Genomic DNA, 21153 nt, shown 5'->3' with positions numbered 1-21153 from the left:
CTCAGCCCTCCGCCTCCTGGGTGTCTCCGCCTCGATGAGCTCTTGGATTTGATCTGTCGAAGGGCGTGGGAACACCCAGACTCTGTGGAACCGGTGCCTGCTCGTCCCAATAAGTTCCTCTCGGCACCCCCTGAAAAAGAGTTTCTGACTAAAGGTGTGGCTGTAGATGCTTTGGTGGTGGCATCTGCTACCCAGCAAGATGTAGCAGAGGCTTCGACGTCCATCCATCCTCCTAATAAGGAGTCTAGGAGCATGGATCGGTACGGGAAGCGCACCCTGAGTTCAGCGGCCTTTACTTTGAGGTCCTTGAACTACCTTACGCACTTTACCAGATTTTAGAGGGATCTGATTAAGGAACTATCCGATACCCTCTTGGGTAACCTGCCTGAGGAGCTGGCCCAGACGGTTGGCTCTCAGCTGGCTACAATGTCGTCCATCTCAAACTCGTCCATGAGGCTCATTTCTTATGCGGCCGAAGGGGCAAGTAGAGCGGCGAGTACAGGCATTGCTCTACGGAGACAAGCCTGGCTCCGCCTGTGTCATTTTGCGGAGGCCTTTAAGTCTTCCTTTGCCGACGCCCCCTTTGATGGGTCCTCCCTGTTTGGACCCAAGGTAAAGGACACACTGACCCGCTGTGAGCAGGAGGGTAAGACTCTGACTGCCGTAGGGGCACGATTTTCCACTCCCTTTCGGCCTTATCCCAAGGCTAAAAGAGGAGGGAAGATGTGGTTCCGTAGATCTCAGAAGCCTTACCCCTCTCAGCAGGAGGATCCCCCTTCAGAGGCAGGGGAGGGGGAAATTCTTCCGGAAGACGCCGTCCCAGAGGCGGCAGAGGCCCTCGCAACACTGGAGACTGCGAGTCCTTTCGTGGCTCTTCAACTTTTCACAGTCCCTGAGGGATTGCCCGGCTGTGCAGCTCCGGAGCCAGTCGGGGGTCGTTTCTCGAAGCACCTAAAAGCCTGGGAAGGTATCACTCAGGACTGATGGGTGCTTCGAATTATCACCAGAGGCTATTCCATCCCATTCTCTCATCCCCCCCCTCAGTCCAAAAAAATCCCAGACCCACCACCCAGTCAGCGGGATACTGCAGCCTCAGAAGTTTTAAAGCTGCTGCAAAAAGGAGTCATCCAACCGGTCCCCGCAGACCAGATCGGATTAGGGACTTACTCAAGATTCTTTTTGGTGCCAAAAAAGACCGGGGACTTGAGGCCCATTTTGGACCTCAGCATCCTAAACCGTTCAGTCAGAAAGTCCAAGTTCCGAATAGTCACCCTACAAACCATTCTCCCATTGCTGGAGAAGGGTGTTTGGATGTGCTCCATAGATCTCAAGGACACTTATTACCATATCATGGTACATCAAGCGTCCAGGAGACATCTGCGCTTCAGCCTAGGAGGCAGTCATTTTCAGTTCCGTGCGCTGCCCTTTGGTCTCACCACAGCCCCCAGGGTATTCACCAAGTGTTTGGCAGTCGTGACTGCTCACCCGAGAAGTCCAGGATTCCAGGTGTTTCCGTATCTAGACGACTGGCTCCTAACTGCCACCTCCAGGCATCTACTACTGCAGAGCCTTCAAGCCACTATATCACTGGGCAGTTCCCTTGGAATCACCTTCAATTGGCCAAAGTCTGTGTTGCTGCCATCTCAACGAATAAGATTCATAGGGGTAGAGATAGACTCAAACCGAATGCGGGTCTATCTACCTACAGACAGAATACAAACCATACAGACTCAAGTTCGAGCCTTACTTCCCAGGTCCAAAGCTCCAGCCAGGATGGTCCTGCAGCTATTGGGATCCATGTCTGCCATGGTTCTTCTAGTCCCCTTGGCAAGGTTGCACATGAGAATCCTCCAGTGGCTTCTTTCAGCTCAGTGGTCCTTTCAGGAACTCCCTCTCGGTCACCTCATATGGATCACGGAATCTTGCAAACGGGACCTTCGCTGGTGGCTAGTGCCCTCCAACTTGGATCAGGGACGACCCTTTGTTCTACCTCCTCCGGTGGCCACTTTGACCACGGACGCCTCCCAGATGGGGTGGGGGGGGCATTCCCTGGGCAGGTCAGTCCAAGGCAAATGGCACCCGGAAGAGACTCTTCTTCATATCAACATCCTAGAAATGAGGGCAGTACTTCTGTCCCTTCAAGCCCTTCACGATTATCTCCCTCAAGGCGTAATTGCTGTTCACTCAGACAACATGTCTGTTGTCTGGTACCTGAACAAACAGGGAGGGACCAGATCCTATCCTCTTTGCAGAGAAGCCATGAGAGTTTGGGAATGGGCAGTCTCGACCAAACGCTTCCTAGTGGCTACTCACATACCGGGCAAGTCCAATGTGATAGCCGACAGACTGAGCAGAACCATCCTCTCTCCTCACGAATGGTCTCTGAATATGACAGTTGCAAGTCAGATTTTCAGCGAATGGGGAGTCCCGTGTTGCGACCTCTTCGCGACCCCTCTGAATGCGAAGTGCAAAGAATTCTTCTCCCTAACCCCGGCTCCGGGGAAGAGCCCCATGGACGCATTAGTCCATCCTTGGCCCACCGGCTTGCTTTATGCCTTCCCTCCAGTTCCTCTCCTTCCCAGGGTGATTCAAAAGGCATCTCTCTTGGGAAGCAAAATGATCTTAATTGCTCCTTACTGGCCTCGTCAAGTATGGTTTCCCTATCTTCAGAAATATGCTCTGGAAGGTCCATGGTTCCTGGATCAGATCCCAGACCTACTGGTTCATCAGTCAGGACTATTCCACCAGTCCCTACACACCTTAAAATTGACGGCTTGGCTCCTCCTCTTCCGACTATAGTCAGGAGTCATACATTGGATCCAGATGTTGTACACATATTATCTTTGGCCCATAAGTCTGCTACAAAGAAACTGTATTCTAGCAAATGGAAAAGATTTGCTATTTGGGCTCAACTCCGGGCCTGGACCCCATTTCTATTCCCATGGCAGAAGTACTAAAATTTTTAACTTCTCTCTTCAATCAAGGCTCTTCAGTTTCTACCATCAAGGTACAATTGGCAGCGATTTCCAATTTTCACGAATCCATAGACCCACCTTTAATGAGCAACAGATTGTGTAAGACCTTCTTGAAAGGTGCTGCTCTATTAAGACCTCCGATTTCTCATCCTGCACCTCCATGGGATCTCGATATAGTGTTACGCACCTTGACTTCCTTCCCCTTTGAACCGGCGGCTACATGTGATCTAAAGTTTCTATCATGGAAGACAGCTTTTCTGGTGGCAATTACTTCTGCCAGAAGAGTTTCAGAGCTTCAAGCTTTGTCAGTAAAACCCCCGTACTTGTTTTTTCACAAAGACAGAGTATCCCTCAGGCCAAATCCTTCCTTAGTCCCTAAAGTTTGTTCTAGTTTCTGCTTACAACAATCGTTAGAACTTACAGTCTTTTTTCCAAAATACTCTAGCAAAGCGGAATTCATATTCCATACACTAGATGTCCACAGGCAGTTACGTTTTTACTTAGACAGGACCAAACAAACAAGGAAAACAGATCAGTTGTTTGTATCCTTTGCAGACAATAAATTGGGCAAAGCTGTCACAAAGGTCACTATTGCCAAATGGATCAGGGACTGTATTACTCAAGCTTATTCTTATTCTAACAAAGAGCTTACCACCTCTGTCAAAGCTCATTCTACAAGGGCTATGGCTACTTCGGTAGCATTTCATTCTAAGCTTGCCATTAGTGACATTTGTGCTGCGGCTACATGGTCTTCCCCGCACACTTTTATTTCCCACTACAAATTGGATGTGGCATCTAGAGGACGAGCTTCATTTGGTTCCACAGTGCTCAGGAGTGTTTTCCAGTGAGCCACCTGGGATTTAGGTGCTAGGGATGCTGTCCCATCAGTACAGAATGTAGGCAAGATAGGATCACATAACATCTTTTAGTTATGTACTCACCATAACTTTAGATGTTTGGGATCCATCTCGCCTACATTCCTAATAACCCACCCTCCTTCCCCCTTCTTTGGAGATCAGAGGATATCAGAAGGTCCGAATCCTGTTGTTTCATCTTGAAACATCTAACAATGTTATATAAACAGTTGTGCATGTGTGCATGAATGCGGACAAACAAGATCTGGGGGATTAGTGGTGGTGCATCCTGGGATAAAGATAGCTCAGCCAATAAGAGGCCTCGCTCTATAGCATAAGCGTGCCGAGTCGGAGCCGAGGGATCGGCTCCGAGCCCATCAGTACAGAATGTAGGCGAGATGGATCCCAAACATCTAAAGTTATGGTGAGTACATAACTAAAAGGTAAAATACTAGCTTTGTAAAATAAGACCATATTCTGGGTGAATTTGGACAGGTTGGGATAACAGTGAGAGCATAATCAACACTGATGCAAGACATGTAGCAATGAATAGAAAAAGAGGCAGCTAAAATATTAACCATTCACTAATATATGCACTGCACAGAAATTACATTGTGAGGTACTTGCACAATGTAGAGAAAATTAAAACCTGAGAGCTGAATGGAATGGAAAAGTCATTTTTAAAAGAAATGTAGAAAGAATAAAGAAATGATTGAGCAGAAAGACGTCTCTGGGTCTGTGACATCCTGTTGACCATTTCTGCATGTTTACTAAATACTGAACTATGAAGTCACTTGTATAACAAACAGTGATTCACACAGGGTGTAAACCATTCTGCACCCTCCATATTGGAGCTATAACTCCCTCATTTACTGCTAAATTATGTAATCGCCTCCAAGATAATACCATAGTGGAGAAAAAGAAAGTAGCTGAGCTTTGACAAAACTCACATGTTTTCCTTTCTCTGCTGCCCTGCAGATTTAGAAAAGGAAAATGGATTTTCTAAAACCCAGTGTGCAAAGCTCTGTGATTCTGTCATTTGTGTTTAAGAAAACCGCCCATATTCTAAAGGTATCATATAGCAGGAAAATTATATTTAAAGTCTAGTGGGAAGTGACTAGAAATGAAAATTTGGCAGGAAAAGTAGACCAGGTGGGAGTGGTCTCACTAGAATTATAGTGGGGTAAGGCAAGGGTCACCAAACTGTAACTGATCAGTAGAAGGAATTAAGTGGTTAACCGCCAAGAAATGAAGCTGTTAAGACAAACAATGATTTGGTGACACTGAATAAGAGACTGATGTAGGTGAATAGTGTCAAGCACAGAGAGAGAAGAGAAGGATAGTCAAGAAAAAAAAGTGTAGTGACAGCATTGAAATAAACAAAATCCAGGGAGAACTATCACTTGGTGGATAAAGACAGGTTATTTATTATATTTTGCAGGAAAGGGCATAAGATGCTGTAGGAATAGAGCAAATGAATGTACAGTAAAAAAAAAATTAGGGAACATGGCTTTTAGTGGGCAAAATGGGGAGTAGATATGAAATATGCATCTTATTTTCTGTTGACAGTGCATTCTTTGATCATCTGTTTTTAGATAACCTGTTTGATCTGAAGAGGATAGAGCTGGATCAGAGAGCCATGCACCTCAGTAACCTAGAAGAGGAATGCAGAAAAGCTATTAATGTGGCTGTGAAAAACATCAATCAAGCCCTGGTAATTTTCCTTTTTCCTTTTTCCTCCCCTGTCTCATTTGCATTAGAGTTCTGGAGACATTATCCATTTCATATTGAAGAAGATACAAACAAGAAAGAGATTAAGTATATTTTTCAATGTGTTAGATTAAGCAGCCAGCATTGTGGTCTAGAGGGAGTAAATCCCACACTATACTGTGGGTGACCTGAGTTCATTGAGCAGCTTGGGTGCCTGTAAGAGCTGACTGGGGAGCATGATGGGTGAGAACTGCTGCTGGTGTGTCTATCCTGGCAGAAGGGAGGCATCTCTGGCTCACCACATGGGTAACAGTCTAGTTCTGAGACAGCAGAGCCCATACTGCCATAGTGCATTTTCACAATACTGCTGAGGGGAAATTGGCATATGGCTGCATGCTCCCTTCAACAGGCATTAACTGTGGGCTCAGGGGAGCGACTAAGGTAGGGAAAAGTGCTGCCAAGTGGAGGAGGAAAGCTGCTTCCCTAAGACCAGTAATCTGGTCCAATCCCTACCACCTGACTCTCATCAGGTAGCAAACGGCTGATAGGGATTCCCAGGTAGGAATGAATGGGGTGTAGGGATCTTGCTTAACATGGGAGTACTAAGATTTCATTCCACCAGAACAAATGAGTGAAGGTAGAGGAGCCATCAAGCAAAATCCTGAGAGAGGGCAGAAAAAAAAGTTAGATTAAGTACTTGTACCTGTAGTTATTATTTTTGTGTTGTATATTCTCTGCATTCATCTTTCATTTTTAAGCATATCAGCTTCTCTGATCAGACTGGTATGTTAGTAGTAGTCAAGAAAATAGAGTGAACCAGCATCATACCACCTTATAATTCTTCAGAATTTTATATTTTAATTCAGACTTCAGTAGTTGGGTTCTTTCCCTTAGACTATATCCTTGAAAGCTTTTTATTAGGCCTTACTACATACTACAGGAATTTGAATAATGTTTTAATTTTACACTTTATAGGTTCATAGGTGTTTAGGGCGGCCACGGTGGTGCAGCAGTTAGCGTTGCCGCCTCACAGCAAGAGGCTCGCTGGTTCGATTCTCGGCTGGTGTGCCTTCTGTGTGGAGTCTGCATGTCCTCCCTGTGGTTGCGTGGGTTTCCTCCGGGTGCTCCAGTTTCCTCTCACATCCCAAAGACATGCTGTAGGTAGATTGGACACTCTAAATTGGTCCTAGGCATGAGTGTGTGCATGTGTGTGTGCCTTCTGTGGAAGGTTGGGCTGGCAACTCGACACCGTAAAACTCCACTGCCAATCATGAGCGGACAGGTGATCCACTGTGGCGACCCCTAACCGGGAAAAGCCGAAAGTAGAAGAAGAGGTTCATAGGTGTTTACTGGGCTAACAACAAAAGGGTCTTTTTAAGCCCAGCCATGTATCCAAATCTCTGACAAGTTCTGGTAAATTTGATAAATGTAAGAAGGGGCTTGGGAGGTGAAACATTTACAAGCAGGGTCCTGGAAAATGAACCATTTAGAGGTTGCTTGTGTCCATTACAGACATAGGTGCCAAACCAGGAATGAATTTCCTATTCCCCATCCATTTGCCCAAGTTACACTTGAATTGGGTTAGGGAGTAAATCTGCATCACATACATGAGGGGCCTGTTCCAGAGAAGGGGTAGTCTCTGGGATACATACCTGTGTTTCTGGCATGTCCTATTTATAGCACAGGCAAGGTTTAAGTCTTTAGAACAGGTAATTTTGGTGCTGTTTTTTTTGCTGATATGCAGGAGGTCCAGCAGAGTGGGGTCTGGCAATGTCTTGTATGTCAGGCATGGATCTCCCCTCAACAGCCTGTAGAAGTCAGAATACAGGGATAGGGCCTTGAAGCGGTCTGCGTAGGTCATGTTACTTACCCCCTGTATTTTTTTAGTAAGGAACCTCCGTCATCATTCCAATTGTTGGATATGCCTGGTTAGGCACATACCAAAGGGGGTACTGTACTCAATAATATGACTGATGAATGTTGAATACAGTGGAACAATGACTTCCTTGGACCTAGATGCCATAGCTTTGTTTATAAGTTGCACAACATAGAAGGATTTCCTCACTGCTATAGACAAGCGATGTTCAAAGGCTAGATTACTGTATATATGTGTCCCCAAGTCCCTGACTACTGGGCCAACTCTTAGCTGTGTGTTGTAAATGTGATAGTTACCAGGGGTGGATGACTTTCTGAAGGATACTTTTATGCATTTCTTGGAATTTAGTTTTAGTCATGGCTTTGACACCAGTTGTTCGTCTGTGTCAGCCCTTCCTGGAGAACATTTGTCAGTGGGCGATTTGATGACAGCTCCTAATTTGCAATCATCTACACATTTAGTCAATCAGAGGCCATTGACATTGGCCTTGAATTCAGAGAAGTAAATGCCAAAAAGGAGAAGTCCCAGAACCAAATCCTGAGAGATTCTACTTGTGACTGACCTCCTTGTAGAGGTAGACTTGCAATAAATATATTATGCCTTTATTGCAAATACAGGTGTTGGTCTATTTGTCACTGTATGGCCTTGACTCCCTCTTACTTGAAGGAGCTTACTGTCTTATACTGCCTGCCTAGGGTGCTATGCTCTGACTCCCTTGGAATGCTGATAGTTACATGTACAGCTCAAAACATTAAGCATTCATTCATTTGCTTATCACGTTTCATGTCTTTGGAATTTACTACCTTGATGGCTTTCAGTGTGCCTTATTTAAGAGTTGACTTAAGTTGTACTTATTTGATCCTGCTTTTAATGAATACCTTCTGGAGAACGTACAGGTTTTATTCAATGTGGGTTCACTGACAGGGCGCAGCTTGGAAGTGGATGGCATGATGGTAAGGAGGAGTATGGATATCCTATTCATCTAGGAGACAAGATGGAAGGGAAGTGCAGTAAAGCACTTGGCTTAGGATCCAGATTCTACTACCCTGAAGGAGGACAAACTACAAATGGTGTGGGAATTGTGGTGAGGGAGAGGCTTCAGAAAACAATGAGGGATGTCATCATCTCAGCCTATGCCTCACAGTAGGGATGTGATAGTGATGAAAAGAGTGCATTCAGACAGCAGTTGCAGGACCTATTAGATAATCAGAATAACAGGAAATGATGTTGATAACGGGTGACCTGAATGCACATATCAAGACAGACAGAAAAGGATATGAAGACTGCCTGGGTCCACTTGGGTGGGGCAACAGGAATAAAGAAGGTGAGGCCCTTCTAGACTTCTGTCTGGCAAATTACTTGATGGTAGCCAACACATGTTTCAGAAAGATAGGCAGTCACAAGATCACATAAAAGAGAGGCCAACATGCAACTCAGGTTGACGTAATCCTACTAAAGAAAGGGCATTGGGGTAGAATCTGTGATTGTAAAACCATCCCCATTGAAACAGTCATCCCACAGCATAAACAACTGGTTGCCACAATCAGCTGCAAGCAGTGGTAAGAGAAGGCTCTGCAGTCCAGCAGAGACAAAGGCTGACAGGCTAGAAGTTGATTGGAGAGAAAACACAAGAGTTCAAGGAATCAGTTATAGCTCTAGCACCTCAGAAAGTTGTTAAAATAGATGGAATGGCAGCACCTCAAAACAGCATATGTGAGGACTATAGAACAAATATGTGTCAGAAAGAGGTATGGAAACAAGGTACAAAAGGAAAGCTGGTGGTGAAATGCAGAAGTCCAGGAAATCAGCAAAATAAAAAAGGAGTGCAGGAAAAAGTGGGATGGAAAAGAAGGATCAGGCTAAAAAGGAATACAGATAGGCAAACAAAAGAGGCTTAGAGAAGAATTGCAATAACAAAGAACAAGGCTTCTGGAAAGTGACTCAGTAGATGGTGCAAAGAAATTTTGTCAGTTTGCAAGGCAAAGACATAAAGATAAAGAAGGTAGTCAAACACCCTTCATAGGGATGCCAGCAATAACCCACTCACCACTCCACAGGAAATCAAAGGCAAATGGAATGAATGAAGAAAACCCCACAGAAGCTGTACTTCTTCAAACACCGCCTATGATGTAAGAAAATGAGTCTACCCTAGAGGACGTAAGGACAGCACTAAGAATGAAGTCAGGGAAAGCAGCAAGCTCAGATGAGGTCACAGTAGGTATGATCAAGATGTTGGGTAAGATAGGGAAGAAATTGCTCCTTTGTGTATTCATAGCAGCATGGAGAGAAAGGCATATCCCAGATGGTAGAATAATAAGCATACTAGTGCCAGACAACAAGAACAAAGGGGATATCTGCAGATGGTGATGGTATAGAGGTATTTAACTCTTGTCACACTGCATGAAAGTTCTGGAGTGGGCGATTGATAAATAAATGCACATAGCAGTAGATAGTAAGATGGACGATGAGCAGTTCAGATTCAAATCAAGATGCAGCACAACTGACCCAATGTTTGTAGTGGGACAGATAGCTGAGAAGAAGCTAAAGATGAGGAAAGAGTTCAGCTGGAAATTCCTAGACATGGAGAACGTATATGACAATTTTCCAAGAAAGCTAATTTGGGCAGTCCTGCAGTGGTTCGAAGTCCCAGAAACATTGGTAGAAGTAGTGTAGGCTATTTAATAGGACCCAATGACTCAAGTAAGAATAGTGTTCAGACTCACAGACTGGTTCCCAGAGGGATTGGACGTGCATCAGGGTTCATCTCTGAGTCCACTGCTGTTCATACTGGTGATGGGCTACATCTGCATATAGCACCATTGTTGATCTGTCCCCTCTTTTTGCTAATGAAGCGACAATACAGGCAGCCTCTGAGCAAGAGCTTCAGCAAAGAATAGGGGAATAGAATACAAAACTGAAGGCACAAGGGATGAAACTGAGTAGAGGTAAGAACATTGTAAAGTTGAGAACTGAGATAGAAGGGAAGATAGTGGAGTGGGTAATGGTTTTGAGTATCTGGGAGGGCTGATTTAGAAGGGAATTTTGAATGAGGAGGTCAAATATAGAATCAGGGGCTGCAGCCAGCTGGTATGGTACTTAATTCTGATGCTCTGATGTTTGGAGTATTTTTACTGCATTATTATTTATCTTTTATCTGTAGTATTAATTCTTGTTGTTCAAGTACGTTTGATGTAAGCAGTTTAACAAAGATGCAGCTGAAGTTAGAGCAGCATGCTATGCAGAGAACAAGTGGCAAAATAATAGCTTAAGTCAGGTAGGTCTTTCTTATAGGATCATAGGAGGTTACTAGGCTAATGGCCCTGAGGCCATTACAAGCTTAGCCAAGAGTTTATCCCCAAAAAGAAACCTCAGGCACCTGTTGCCCCTGTCAATGAGAAACACAGGTGGAACCCCTGGGACAAATTTGTGGTTTTCCATCCACTCATCAATGTGCGCTTGAAGAGGGTCAGTGAGATGCTCTGTTTGACATGTATGGGAAGTCTATTCCAGAGATGGTGCAGCCTCTGTTAGACAAACCTGTCTCTCCAGCAGGTTTTGTTGATGTTGCATATTAGATTCAGGCCTTTTGAGCTGGTAATGTGTGAGGAGTTAGACTTACATATACCGAGCATCTCTAGTAGGGCAGGGTCCAAGATTACCTTGTAGGTGAGATACAGATCACCCCTGAGCAAGCTGTACAATACCAAATAGAGTGATAGTGATTTGAGCCTGTCCACATAGGACAGGCTTTGGAGGCCATGGATTCTCTTTGTGAGGTATTTCAGTGGCCTTTCCAGTTGGTGTAGATGTTTGGAGAGGTACATACCAAACAGGGCGTTATACTCAATTATTGGTCTAATGAGGGAGGAGTATAGAGAGGTAATAAACTAATTTTTTCTGGATGCAATCCCTTTACTTATGAGATGAACTAAGTAAAAGGCTTTTCTGGCCACTTCCGCTACATGTTGGTTGACTGTGAGGTTGTTATCAACCTGAGTGCGCAGGTCTCTCACCACAGGTTGTGTGCTTAAGGGGTTGCTGTTGACGTGGTAATCAGTAGTGGCCGTGTTTTTGCCAAATGGTTTGATGATACATTTTTTTGCATTTAGCTTGAGGCCATGACTTTGGCACCAGTCATTAGTTGCTGTGAAACCCTCTTGCAGTATGTTAACCTCATTTGGGGAGTCAGTGACAGCACCCAACTTACAGTCATCTGCAAACCTGGTCAGCCACAAGCCTTTTGTCTTTACTTGGACCTCTAAGAAGTAGATGTCAAACAGTAGGGGCCCCAGGACATATCTCTGGGGAACTCCACTAGTGACAGGTCTGCTATTGGAGGTGGAGGCACATATTTTGACTTTGAGGGCCCTGTCAGTGAGCCAGTTGGGCACCCACCTGATGAGATAGGGATTTACGCCAAGTTGTGTTAGTTTTTTGATGATGCCCAAGTGGGGGATTATGTCAAAGGCCTTGACCAGGTCAAGGTAAGCTGTATGAAATGACTTTCCCTCATCCAGGGCCTTGCTGACAGTCTCAAAGAAGTCAACCAGGTTCAGCAGGCAAGATCTGCCCTAGATGAATCTGAACTGGGTGGGGTCAAGTGCTTGGAGATTGCCCATGTCTTTTTTTATTTGATCTATAATAATACGCTCCATGGCTTTACAGATCAGACTTGTCAAGCTAATGGGGTGATAGTTTCCAGGGTCAGTAGTGGCACCACCTTTGTGCAAGGGGATGACAATGGCAGTTCTCCACTCTGCTGGAATGAAGCCTGTACTTAGGCTGTAGATGAATAGGGTGCTCAATGGCGAAGCCAGTTCTTGCTGGAGATGATACAGAATATGGCCTGGGATACTATCAGGTCCCATGGAAGCTGTGTTCATTGCCTTGGCTAGGGCTTTTAGCACTTGATCTATGGAGATGTGAGGTGCAGGACAAGTATTGGGGATGTTGAAAGGGTTTTTTGTGGGGACAGGGGGGTGGAGTTTGTGCTGAACCTATCTGCTAGCAGGTTGGCTAAGTCAACAGGATCTGTTTAAGTGATACTGTTAAGCACTAATTCAGAACAAACCTGGGCTTTGCCGTGGAGGTTCCTGACGTAACTGAAGAAGGCTTTGTGGTTATCTTTTGTTTCAGAGACTAGTTTTGATTCATAATTGGCTTTGGAGATTTTCACTAGTGATCTAATTTGTTTATTGAGGCTAAGGAGGGAGTTTTTCCAATTTGGAATATGTTTCTTTTTACCCTTGGACAACAGTTTCCTCCTTTTGCTGTAAAGCCTGTTGATAGAGGATGTCCACCAAACAAGTTTGTGTTTCCTTGAGGAGCAGGTTTTAGTTCTATTGGGTATGGCTGAGTCCATGCAGTTGTACAGGTGCTTGTATACTGCATTGACGTACTGCTCAGCATAGTTGTCTGCATCCTCTGGGGGGGGGGGGGGGTGGTGGTGAGAAACTACAGATACTCTCCCTTAGGAAGTTGTAGTCAGCTTTTGAGAAGTTTTTTAGCTTGATTACGGTTGGGGGGGTTGGGTGGAATAGAAACTTCAAATGAGACAGTCCGATGATCTGATCTCACCAGGAAAGAACATACTATGGGTGTGGTGTAGTATTTGCCCATGTTGGTGAGAACCAAGTCCAGAATATTATCTTCCCTTATGGGTATGAGACAAGCTGGTCTAGTGTGTTAGAACTGATGAAGTCAAGGAATCACTGAGTGAGTGCGTTAGTGCAGGAATAGTTCACCCAATCTATGGTGGGGTAGTTGAAGTCACCAAGGATCAGGGTGTTAGGGGATACCTTATTGGAGTCAAGTAAATCCAGGTAAGAGGAATGGGTATCCTGAGTCATGGAGGGGGGTCTACAGCTGTTTGTAACTTGGATGGGTATCTTGCCAACTGTCAGTTGCACCTGGAGTAATTCCATTTCATCATGCTGGAAAACCAGTCTGGAGGCGTGCCTGTCCTTAATGAAGATAGAGACTCCACCACCCTTAGTCTTCCCATCCTCATTTTGGAGACAGAATTTGTGGAATACGGTATAGTCTGGTAAGGCAAGGGTGCTCTCCACAGCCCTGAGCCAAGTTTCAGGGACCACACAGACATTAGCATCTTCCAGTGCAAGGAGAGCTTCCAGTGAGTGCATTTACAGGTTAAGGCTTTTGGCATTAAGCAGGATAACCTTCAATTTGCTTTTTGATAGATCTATTATATTGGAAGAGTTGTCTTTGGGGCATTGCCTAAAAAAGGCACAATGGGGAGGCGAGAGCCTTAGCCAGGATCCGGAAACTCAGTGGTGACAGGTGGAGGCCATTTCTGGCAAAGCATCGAGACCTATCAACCATGTCATCCCAGGCAGACAGATACTGGATCCCGTTGGAATGACACTAGAAACTAAGCCAGTTACTGAAGTCAATTATTTTTTGCTGGTATTGTGGTATCATTCTTGGTGAAGGTAGGATACTGCTTAGGGCTAGGGTCATACCTACCTGGGACACATACTCTGAGAGCTCAATCATGTCTCTTCATATAGTCCAGGGAGGTACGTCTCAAGTCATTCACACCAACATGGACAATGACAGAGTTGTACTTGTAGTTGTTGTGGAGAGACTTAAGTGAGTGTGTGATGTGGCGGATTCTGGCACCAGGCAGACAACTGACCGTGACTTTCTCTTTGTCAAGCTTGGTGAGGGAACATCAGTGTGTCTCACAGCTGAGTCACCGATGACTAGTATGTTTGGTTTATTGTTATGTCTTGTGGGCTGTGATGGTTTATTGTTTTGCCTTATGGGCTATGTTTGTGAGACACTGGTGTGTTGTCTGCTGTGTGTGATGTGTTTGGTGTACAACGAGCTATGCTGCTTAAGCACTAGCTCATCCTTAAGTCATTCACACCTATAGTGCTGATCACAGTCTGTACCACTTGATGACTGGATCACTAATTGTATGGGCTACTTTGTCCCATTTAGACCTACACTGCTTAAATGGCAGACCACAATGAGTACTATTATTTCATCTTGGCTTGATTATAGTACTGAATTTGCAGTTATTGTCTTCACAATCTTCATAATTAAGAGATTTAAGTATCAGCATAGGGAAATATGTATGTGTCAAATAGCTCAGCAGAACTGAATCTCTTAATAATGTCCACCCACAAAGTCAAAAGCGTTTAGCAATAAAGAGGCCACTGATAATTTTGGTGGGAGTCAAAGGGATGTATGAATTGTGACCAGTGCACAATGAAGAAATCCAGTAGCCAGTCATAATAATAGTTGATTTAAATCTTCAGGTTATTTGCTTCCATCCTGCATTAACCTGACACATAAGTGTGGGGTATTTTGCTAAGCTTCATCCCATAGCCTGATCTAAAATATAGTTACCATATTGTCTGCCTTGAACAGAAATCGTTTTTCTTTCATATCAGGAAAAGAATACTGTTAGGCTAGACTTGTAGTTTCGAGGTACAGTACATACAAATGCCAAGTCTTTCTGTTGCTGAGCACTGACCACTGGCTTTACTCACATCTAAGACAGATCCTTATTCTGCCATAATGACAACTCTAGCGACAGATATGTCTACCTCTGGAGCATGAAAAGAGATTGTTTCTGGAAAGTTCCCTTTATACTTTTACATAGTGAGGAATTTTCTGATAACTGATAGTGGCTTTTGTACAGAAATTAGTATTTGTTTAAACTACATTGCCAAGTGCAGTCAGAGGTGTCCAGTGTAGAGTTTTGTGTCCTAAACTTTGCTATCTGCAGGTAGCTGCCAAATTAGTGCTAGCAGCTGAAGGAAGCCTCAGGGTGATTTGTGTGGTCTTTATTGACAATCTCTTATTGTTGTTAATAAAACAAACATTTTCTTCTGAAGCAAGAACATTACCTTCCAGAGTCGATTTTTTTCACTAAAGAACTAACCATAGTGCATCTATCCTTTTTCAAGGCAGCTTCACTGACTATGACCCAGGTGACCCTAGTTCAATTAGCAGCTTAGGTGCTTGCTGTAGCTGGCAGAGGAGGAAGAGAAGTGAAGAGGAGGTGATTACTCACTGTTTTTCAGGGGAAGGGGTGGAACATGAGTCCATTGTACACACATTTCATTGGCTTCACTGATGGAGACCACAGAAACATGCATAGTATGCTTGTCCAAGAATGTAAGGTCATTTGTGGAAGTGAGTGACAGTCCTGTGGCACGCCCATTGCATGCCTTTCTAGGAGAATGCTCACTAGACATGTGTGGGGTGTTAAGAATGCATATAGAAAATCCCCTGGCAGCTGCCTTAATGACAGACACTTTCAATCAGTTCTTACGCCCACAGGGGGAACAAACTGGTCATTTGGCCAAGGGGATCAATCTTCATTTGACAGTTGGAGGATAGTGTGTGCAAAAAAATGTCCTTTTCCTGATTTTGGGTACCTATGGCTTTCCTGGCAAGTGGTCAGCCAGAACTTTTTAAGAGTCTTAAATACCATGCTCCCTGCTTCCTGCAGTTACAATCTGCAGTCACTGTACTTTGCTGTTGTATACATGCAGGCAGAACTGAACTCTACATTCTGGTTTATGAAGCCACCTCCTACAGGAAAATACTGGTGTCCTAGTTATTTATTATCATTGTTTTTACTGTTATTTTTAAGTCTGGTCCTGTTCAGAATTCTCTTTGAAAAATGAGGATATTTTAATTCTTATACATTCCTCGAATTTGCTGTTAAATATTTGCCTGGGTAGAGCACTGAAACAGATCCAAATATAGTTTCCTTAATTAATTAATTAATTAATTAATTAATTAATTAATTAATTAATTAATTTGTTTGTTTGTTTGTTTGTTTGTTTGTTTGTTTGTTTTGTTTGTTTTGTTTTGTTTTTTTGTTTGTTTGTTTGTTTGTTTGTTTGACTGGGTAAGTAACCTGGTCCAAGGGCTCTTCAGACATGATTTAGACCTTGATATTATATAAAAAGTAATACAAGAAATGTAAAACAAACAATATGACAATAGTTTTAGCATTTGCATTTAATATATAACAATAGTTTAGTTATATGCATGCACAGAGATATATACAAACACGAGACAATACAAAAATACTTTTTGTCTAAAATGTTTACCATTTCAGTGACCAATAAAAATCAAATGTTTTCATTTGTGGACATAGGGTAACAAGTGAAAGACTGAAATAGTTAGTATTGAGATATTGCAACATTGAATTCTATCTGAGGGGAATCTTTGGTAAAGACAAGATGCAATGATAGGGAGATATTACAACATGAATATTTTGTGAGTGGGAAGGACTGTAGTAAACCTGGAAGCAATGAAAGGGGAAGGCTGTGCGTGGGGAATACAAATGTAATGACAGGGGGTAGTCTGTAAAGTAGATACCAGAGAGGTAGGCAAGAGAGGAAGAAAGAGAACAGAGAGGCAGCTGAATAGTCAGCAGCGTTTAGCAATATGTTTATACATTAGAAGAGTGCTAGGAGAATGTTGGGAGTGGTTTTTAGCCAGGGTTATCAAAGCAAGTGCACTCTGAGCTTTGTTTTGTGGTCTTTTATGTGCTGTTTCCTTAAGCTCTGAAGGTTAGGTTTGGCCCTGATCTTCTTCTTCTTCTTTCGGCTTTTTCCCAGTTAGGGGTCGCCACAGCGGATCACCTGTCCGCTCATGATTGGCAGTGGAGTATTACGGTGTCGAGTTGTCAGCTCGGCGCCCAACCTTCCACAGAAGGCACACACACAGACACACTCACACCTAGGGCCAATTTAGAGTGTCCAATCCACCTACAACGTGTCTTTGGGATGTGGGAGGAAACCAGAGCACCCGGAGGAAACCCACGCAACCACAGGGAGGAGATGCAGACTCCGCACAGAAGGCACCCCAGCCGAGGATCATACTGGAGAACCTCTTGCTGTGAGGCGGCAAAGCTAACCGCTGCACCACAGTGGCTGCCCTAGGTTTGGCCCTGATATTTTCTGAAATTAATTTCCAGAAATTACAATTTGACAAATAAGCTTTCAACTTTAAAAAATGAACAGGGTTTAGCTAGAAGAGTGTCACTGGAGTTCCAAAGAGAAAAATAAGTGCTTCTGCAAAGAAGCGTGATCTTTTTCTTGGGGGGGGGGGGTAGGTTGTCATTTATTAATTTACAAGTGAGTGTTAGCCTAATGTGGATTGGGAGCCAGTTGGATTTTGAGATAGGCAGGTGTGTTTTGTTGTGAAGGCTGAGGTGAACAAGTTAGAGGATTTTATTTTCAGTCTTTTATAGTATGTCCATATTGCGATTAGAATGGGTAGCTATTATTGGAAGGCCATGCTCTAATCCTACGAGGGACTTGTTCACCTTAAATGACTTTTTGTGGCACTAGGCAAGAAGTTTTGAAGGTTCATCTTTCACAAGAGAAATGTGAATGCTTGTAGATGTTCATCATTAGATCATTGCTGCAGTATCATATAGCTGTAAGAGATATCCTGCCAAAGCTTGGGCATCCAGCCAGTGTTCAAAAGCTTTTAGCAACCTTCCACCTTCAACATCATATGCACTATATGCTCAGATAAGCTGGTATAATAGCAGATGTATTGGTGACAAAATTCAGAACTTTTTTGCTATTGAAGATTTCAGTCAGACTTGTTCTTCATTGGGCTTTCAGTGTTTTGGCGGTTGGCTTATTCAAATGTTTGAGTAGATAAGTATCTGTTTGGGGGCTTTCCTTCCATTATTGTATAACATTTCTGCAAAATTTGTTTTTGTGACTAGGAGAAAAGGTAAGTGTCTGTGTCGAAGAGAAATTTCTTACAAAGATTCCCAGACATCTTGCTTGTTTTGTCTAGGGGAGTCACACAATCTCTACAAGTGTAATGTTTCTTTGCCCTTTACTCCCAAGACCATAGAAAGTCAGTGTAGCAATCTTAACATGTTTCTTCATTAAGAGTGGCTTAAGGCCCTCACTCAAACAACAATAAACTCCAGCTCAAGTACCCCAAACATCCCCCCTTTGACTCCATAGAAAAAGAAAACCCTCAAGGCATTTCCAAAGTAGTTTTGCCTTCAGCCTGTTTTCCCTAGCCCCAGACAGATAACTTTGCTGTGTCCTTATTGGAGACATTGAACCATCCATTCCTCTCTTTCAACCCTTCTAATGCTGATCCTAGGGACGCTGATAAAGATCTGAAGTCTAGAGTATCCTCAAAGGCCAGGCATACTCTTCTACAAAGAATGGAGAACCTGACTTGCTGATCTTGGAAGTGCCAAATGCTATCCTTCAAGTGTTGGTGAGTGAAGAGGTATCAGGTTCATAGATGGAAATCCACACACTGTATTTAACTAGAAGATTGACTTTTTGTACCTTCTGAAAAAAAATTAAAAAACTATGCATTTTTCTTCTCTTTCTACCCTCTATGTCAGAGGATGTGGAGGGTTGGTATAATTTTATCAAAGGGCTTTTTAGAGCCTTTCAGTCTTTGCAGTCTGCTTCCCCAGCCTCTTCTCGTTTTAAAAGGAAAAGGTCTCTTTCCTTTTCTGGCAGTGACTCACAGTCAGATGTTGAAGAGATCATACTGGACTATGCTTCACAGGTGTCTTCTCACAACTCTTTGGAGTCAAAATCTGAGGAAAATGCATCATCAGATTGTCCTGTAGAGAAAATATCTTTTTCAGACACCACTGGTAGGATTTAGGACCTCTTTCAATGAGAAGAGAAGAGAGGGAAATCATTGAAAGGTAGATACCCCCAAACCTCTGGCCACACCCACTGTCAATGGTACTCTGGAGGACATTTTCAGTGCTGCCCATGCTTCTCCAGACAGTCAGTTTCCTACTCCCAAAAAGCCTGATAATTTTACAAGCTACCTCATTCACACAAATTCTTGATTCATAACCCTGTGCCTGATCCGAGTCTATATCACTTTGTTGAAGATTAACTTCCTTGAACCTCCGTTGAGCGAATATAATTCAGCAAACATTTTACATAGGGAATGGAGTTAGCTGGCCAGCAGTAGGAAATTTGCCCTTTTCCCCACTGTAGTGCAAGCGTGGAGTTGGCATATATAAGTGCAGGGGGTGTAGGACATGCAGCCCCCCCCACCTTGGCGGGTTTGATATGCTATGCTGTGTGTGATGGTCAGAATGGTGGACAGGTAAGCTAACTCCATTCCTTGCGTAAAATGTGTGCTGATATGAACATTCACTCACGGGGACATTCGCTGAGTTATGCTAGATGAACGGAGGTTTGACTAAGGTAATTTTGACAAAGTAATAGTCATCCCCTTTGGCAAAAACAAAGTGCCCACAAATTACCACATAGGTGGTAATCCATTAAGTACAGAAGAAGTAATTAGGGACCTGGGGACCCAAGTTGATAGCAATCTCTCATTTGACAACCACGTGGCCAAAATGGTTAGAAAAACATTTTATATAGCCCACCTAATCATGAAAGGGATTCACATCTAGATCAGGGGAGGTCATCATGCCTCTTTACTCATCCCTCATCAGGCCCATAATTGAGTACAACGCCCCTTTTGGGATGTACCTTACTAGACACCTGCAGCAACTGGAAAGACCCCAAAAGTACCTCAGCAAGAGGATCAAAGGGCTCAAACAGATGCCATATGCTGCCCGGTTAAAGAAACTCCAGCTCTACTCAGTGGCATACCGCCTGTTCAGAGGCGATCTGTGCCTGACGTATAAAGCCATGTCTAACCCGGAATTAATTGACATGCTGCACCTCAGAAAATCCAAATCCCATCGAGCTACGCGCTCGAGAGACTTGAACCTCAGCACTGAAATAAATAGGACATGCTGGAGGGACAGATTCATAACCCAGAGGCTCCCTTCACTCTGGAATAAAATCCCAGTCCAGGTTAGGCAGAGTCCCTCATTGACTCTCTTCAAGAGGAATCTTGATGAGTGGATGGGAGATCGTAGGTTTACCCCGGGTATCACTTCTGTGTCACTGTTAGAGGCACAGTATACTAACCTCGAAAAAGGGCATAGCAAAATAAATTTAAAATGGGTGGCGAAAGCCAAACACATTCTGGCTAGGCTTATAAATGCCCTAGGGCAGATAGCCTAGTATGAACCTATAATATAGACCAGCCTGATCCATCTGTATTTTCTGTAGCCAGGGACACTAGCTCTAAGCAATTCACAGGTAACAATCCTGTGCCTTCAGACAAGGATGGAAGGGCTTTTAAATGTTGGAGATGTGACAGTGAAGAAAGAGGAGGTTGGGAACGTGTGTTTTGGGAATGTAATGAGTTGGCAGACTTTAGAGATTCCCTGCGGACCGCTTTGTTGGGGATGCTGGGTGAGCAGATTGGATTGACTGCGGAGATTATTTTTTTTGTTTTGAGCTATGATACAGAATCGGAATTGCTGAGACATAGTAGAGCCTTGCTGAGTCTAATTATGGTGGCTGCCAAAAAAGCAATTACTAGAAAATGGAAATCAAAGTCTAGATCAACTTTACTAGAAATAGTGAGTATAGTAACAGAGATAAAACAACTGGAATTGGGATCTTTACAAAAGGGAAGGAGCAAATTACATATGAAAAATGGGAATTGTGGGAAGAATTTATGCAGAGAAGGAACGAAGTTTAAAAGAAGGCAGGATTTGAGTGAGATGCATAATGCTTAACTGACGGTGACTGGTTAAATTATAAGTGATGTGTAATATTTGCAACTACAGTTGTTTCAATGGTGTCTGTAAAACATAATGTTTGCAACTTAAGTGGTGTCAGTAAGATTGCCTACGTCATATGTG

General features: G+C 43.6%; 1 protein-coding gene across 2 annotated transcripts in view; it reads left to right on the top strand.

Annotated features, from left to right (window-relative positions):
* Positions 1-21153, top strand: part of LOC122792944 (RIB43A-like with coiled-coils protein 2) — a 582834-nt gene that overhangs the window by 314376 nt on the left and 247305 nt on the right. For both annotated transcript variants that reach the window (XM_044060542.1, XM_044060534.1), the window contains exon 5: positions 5425-5543. In XM_044060542.1, the coding sequence (XP_043916477.1) occupies positions 5425-5543 (119 nt within the window). The remainder of the gene's footprint in view (positions 1-5424; positions 5544-21153) is intronic.

This window comes from Protopterus annectens, chromosome 1.part0 (assembly GCF_019279795.1).
Source record: "Protopterus annectens isolate FY-2018-M chromosome 1.part0, PAN1.0, whole genome shotgun sequence".
In the NCBI taxonomy this organism is placed as follows: domain Eukaryota; kingdom Metazoa; phylum Chordata; order Ceratodontiformes; family Protopteridae; genus Protopterus; species Protopterus annectens.
Note: the sequence above shows the minus strand (reverse complement) of the source record. Positions and strands in the feature narration are given on the sequence as shown.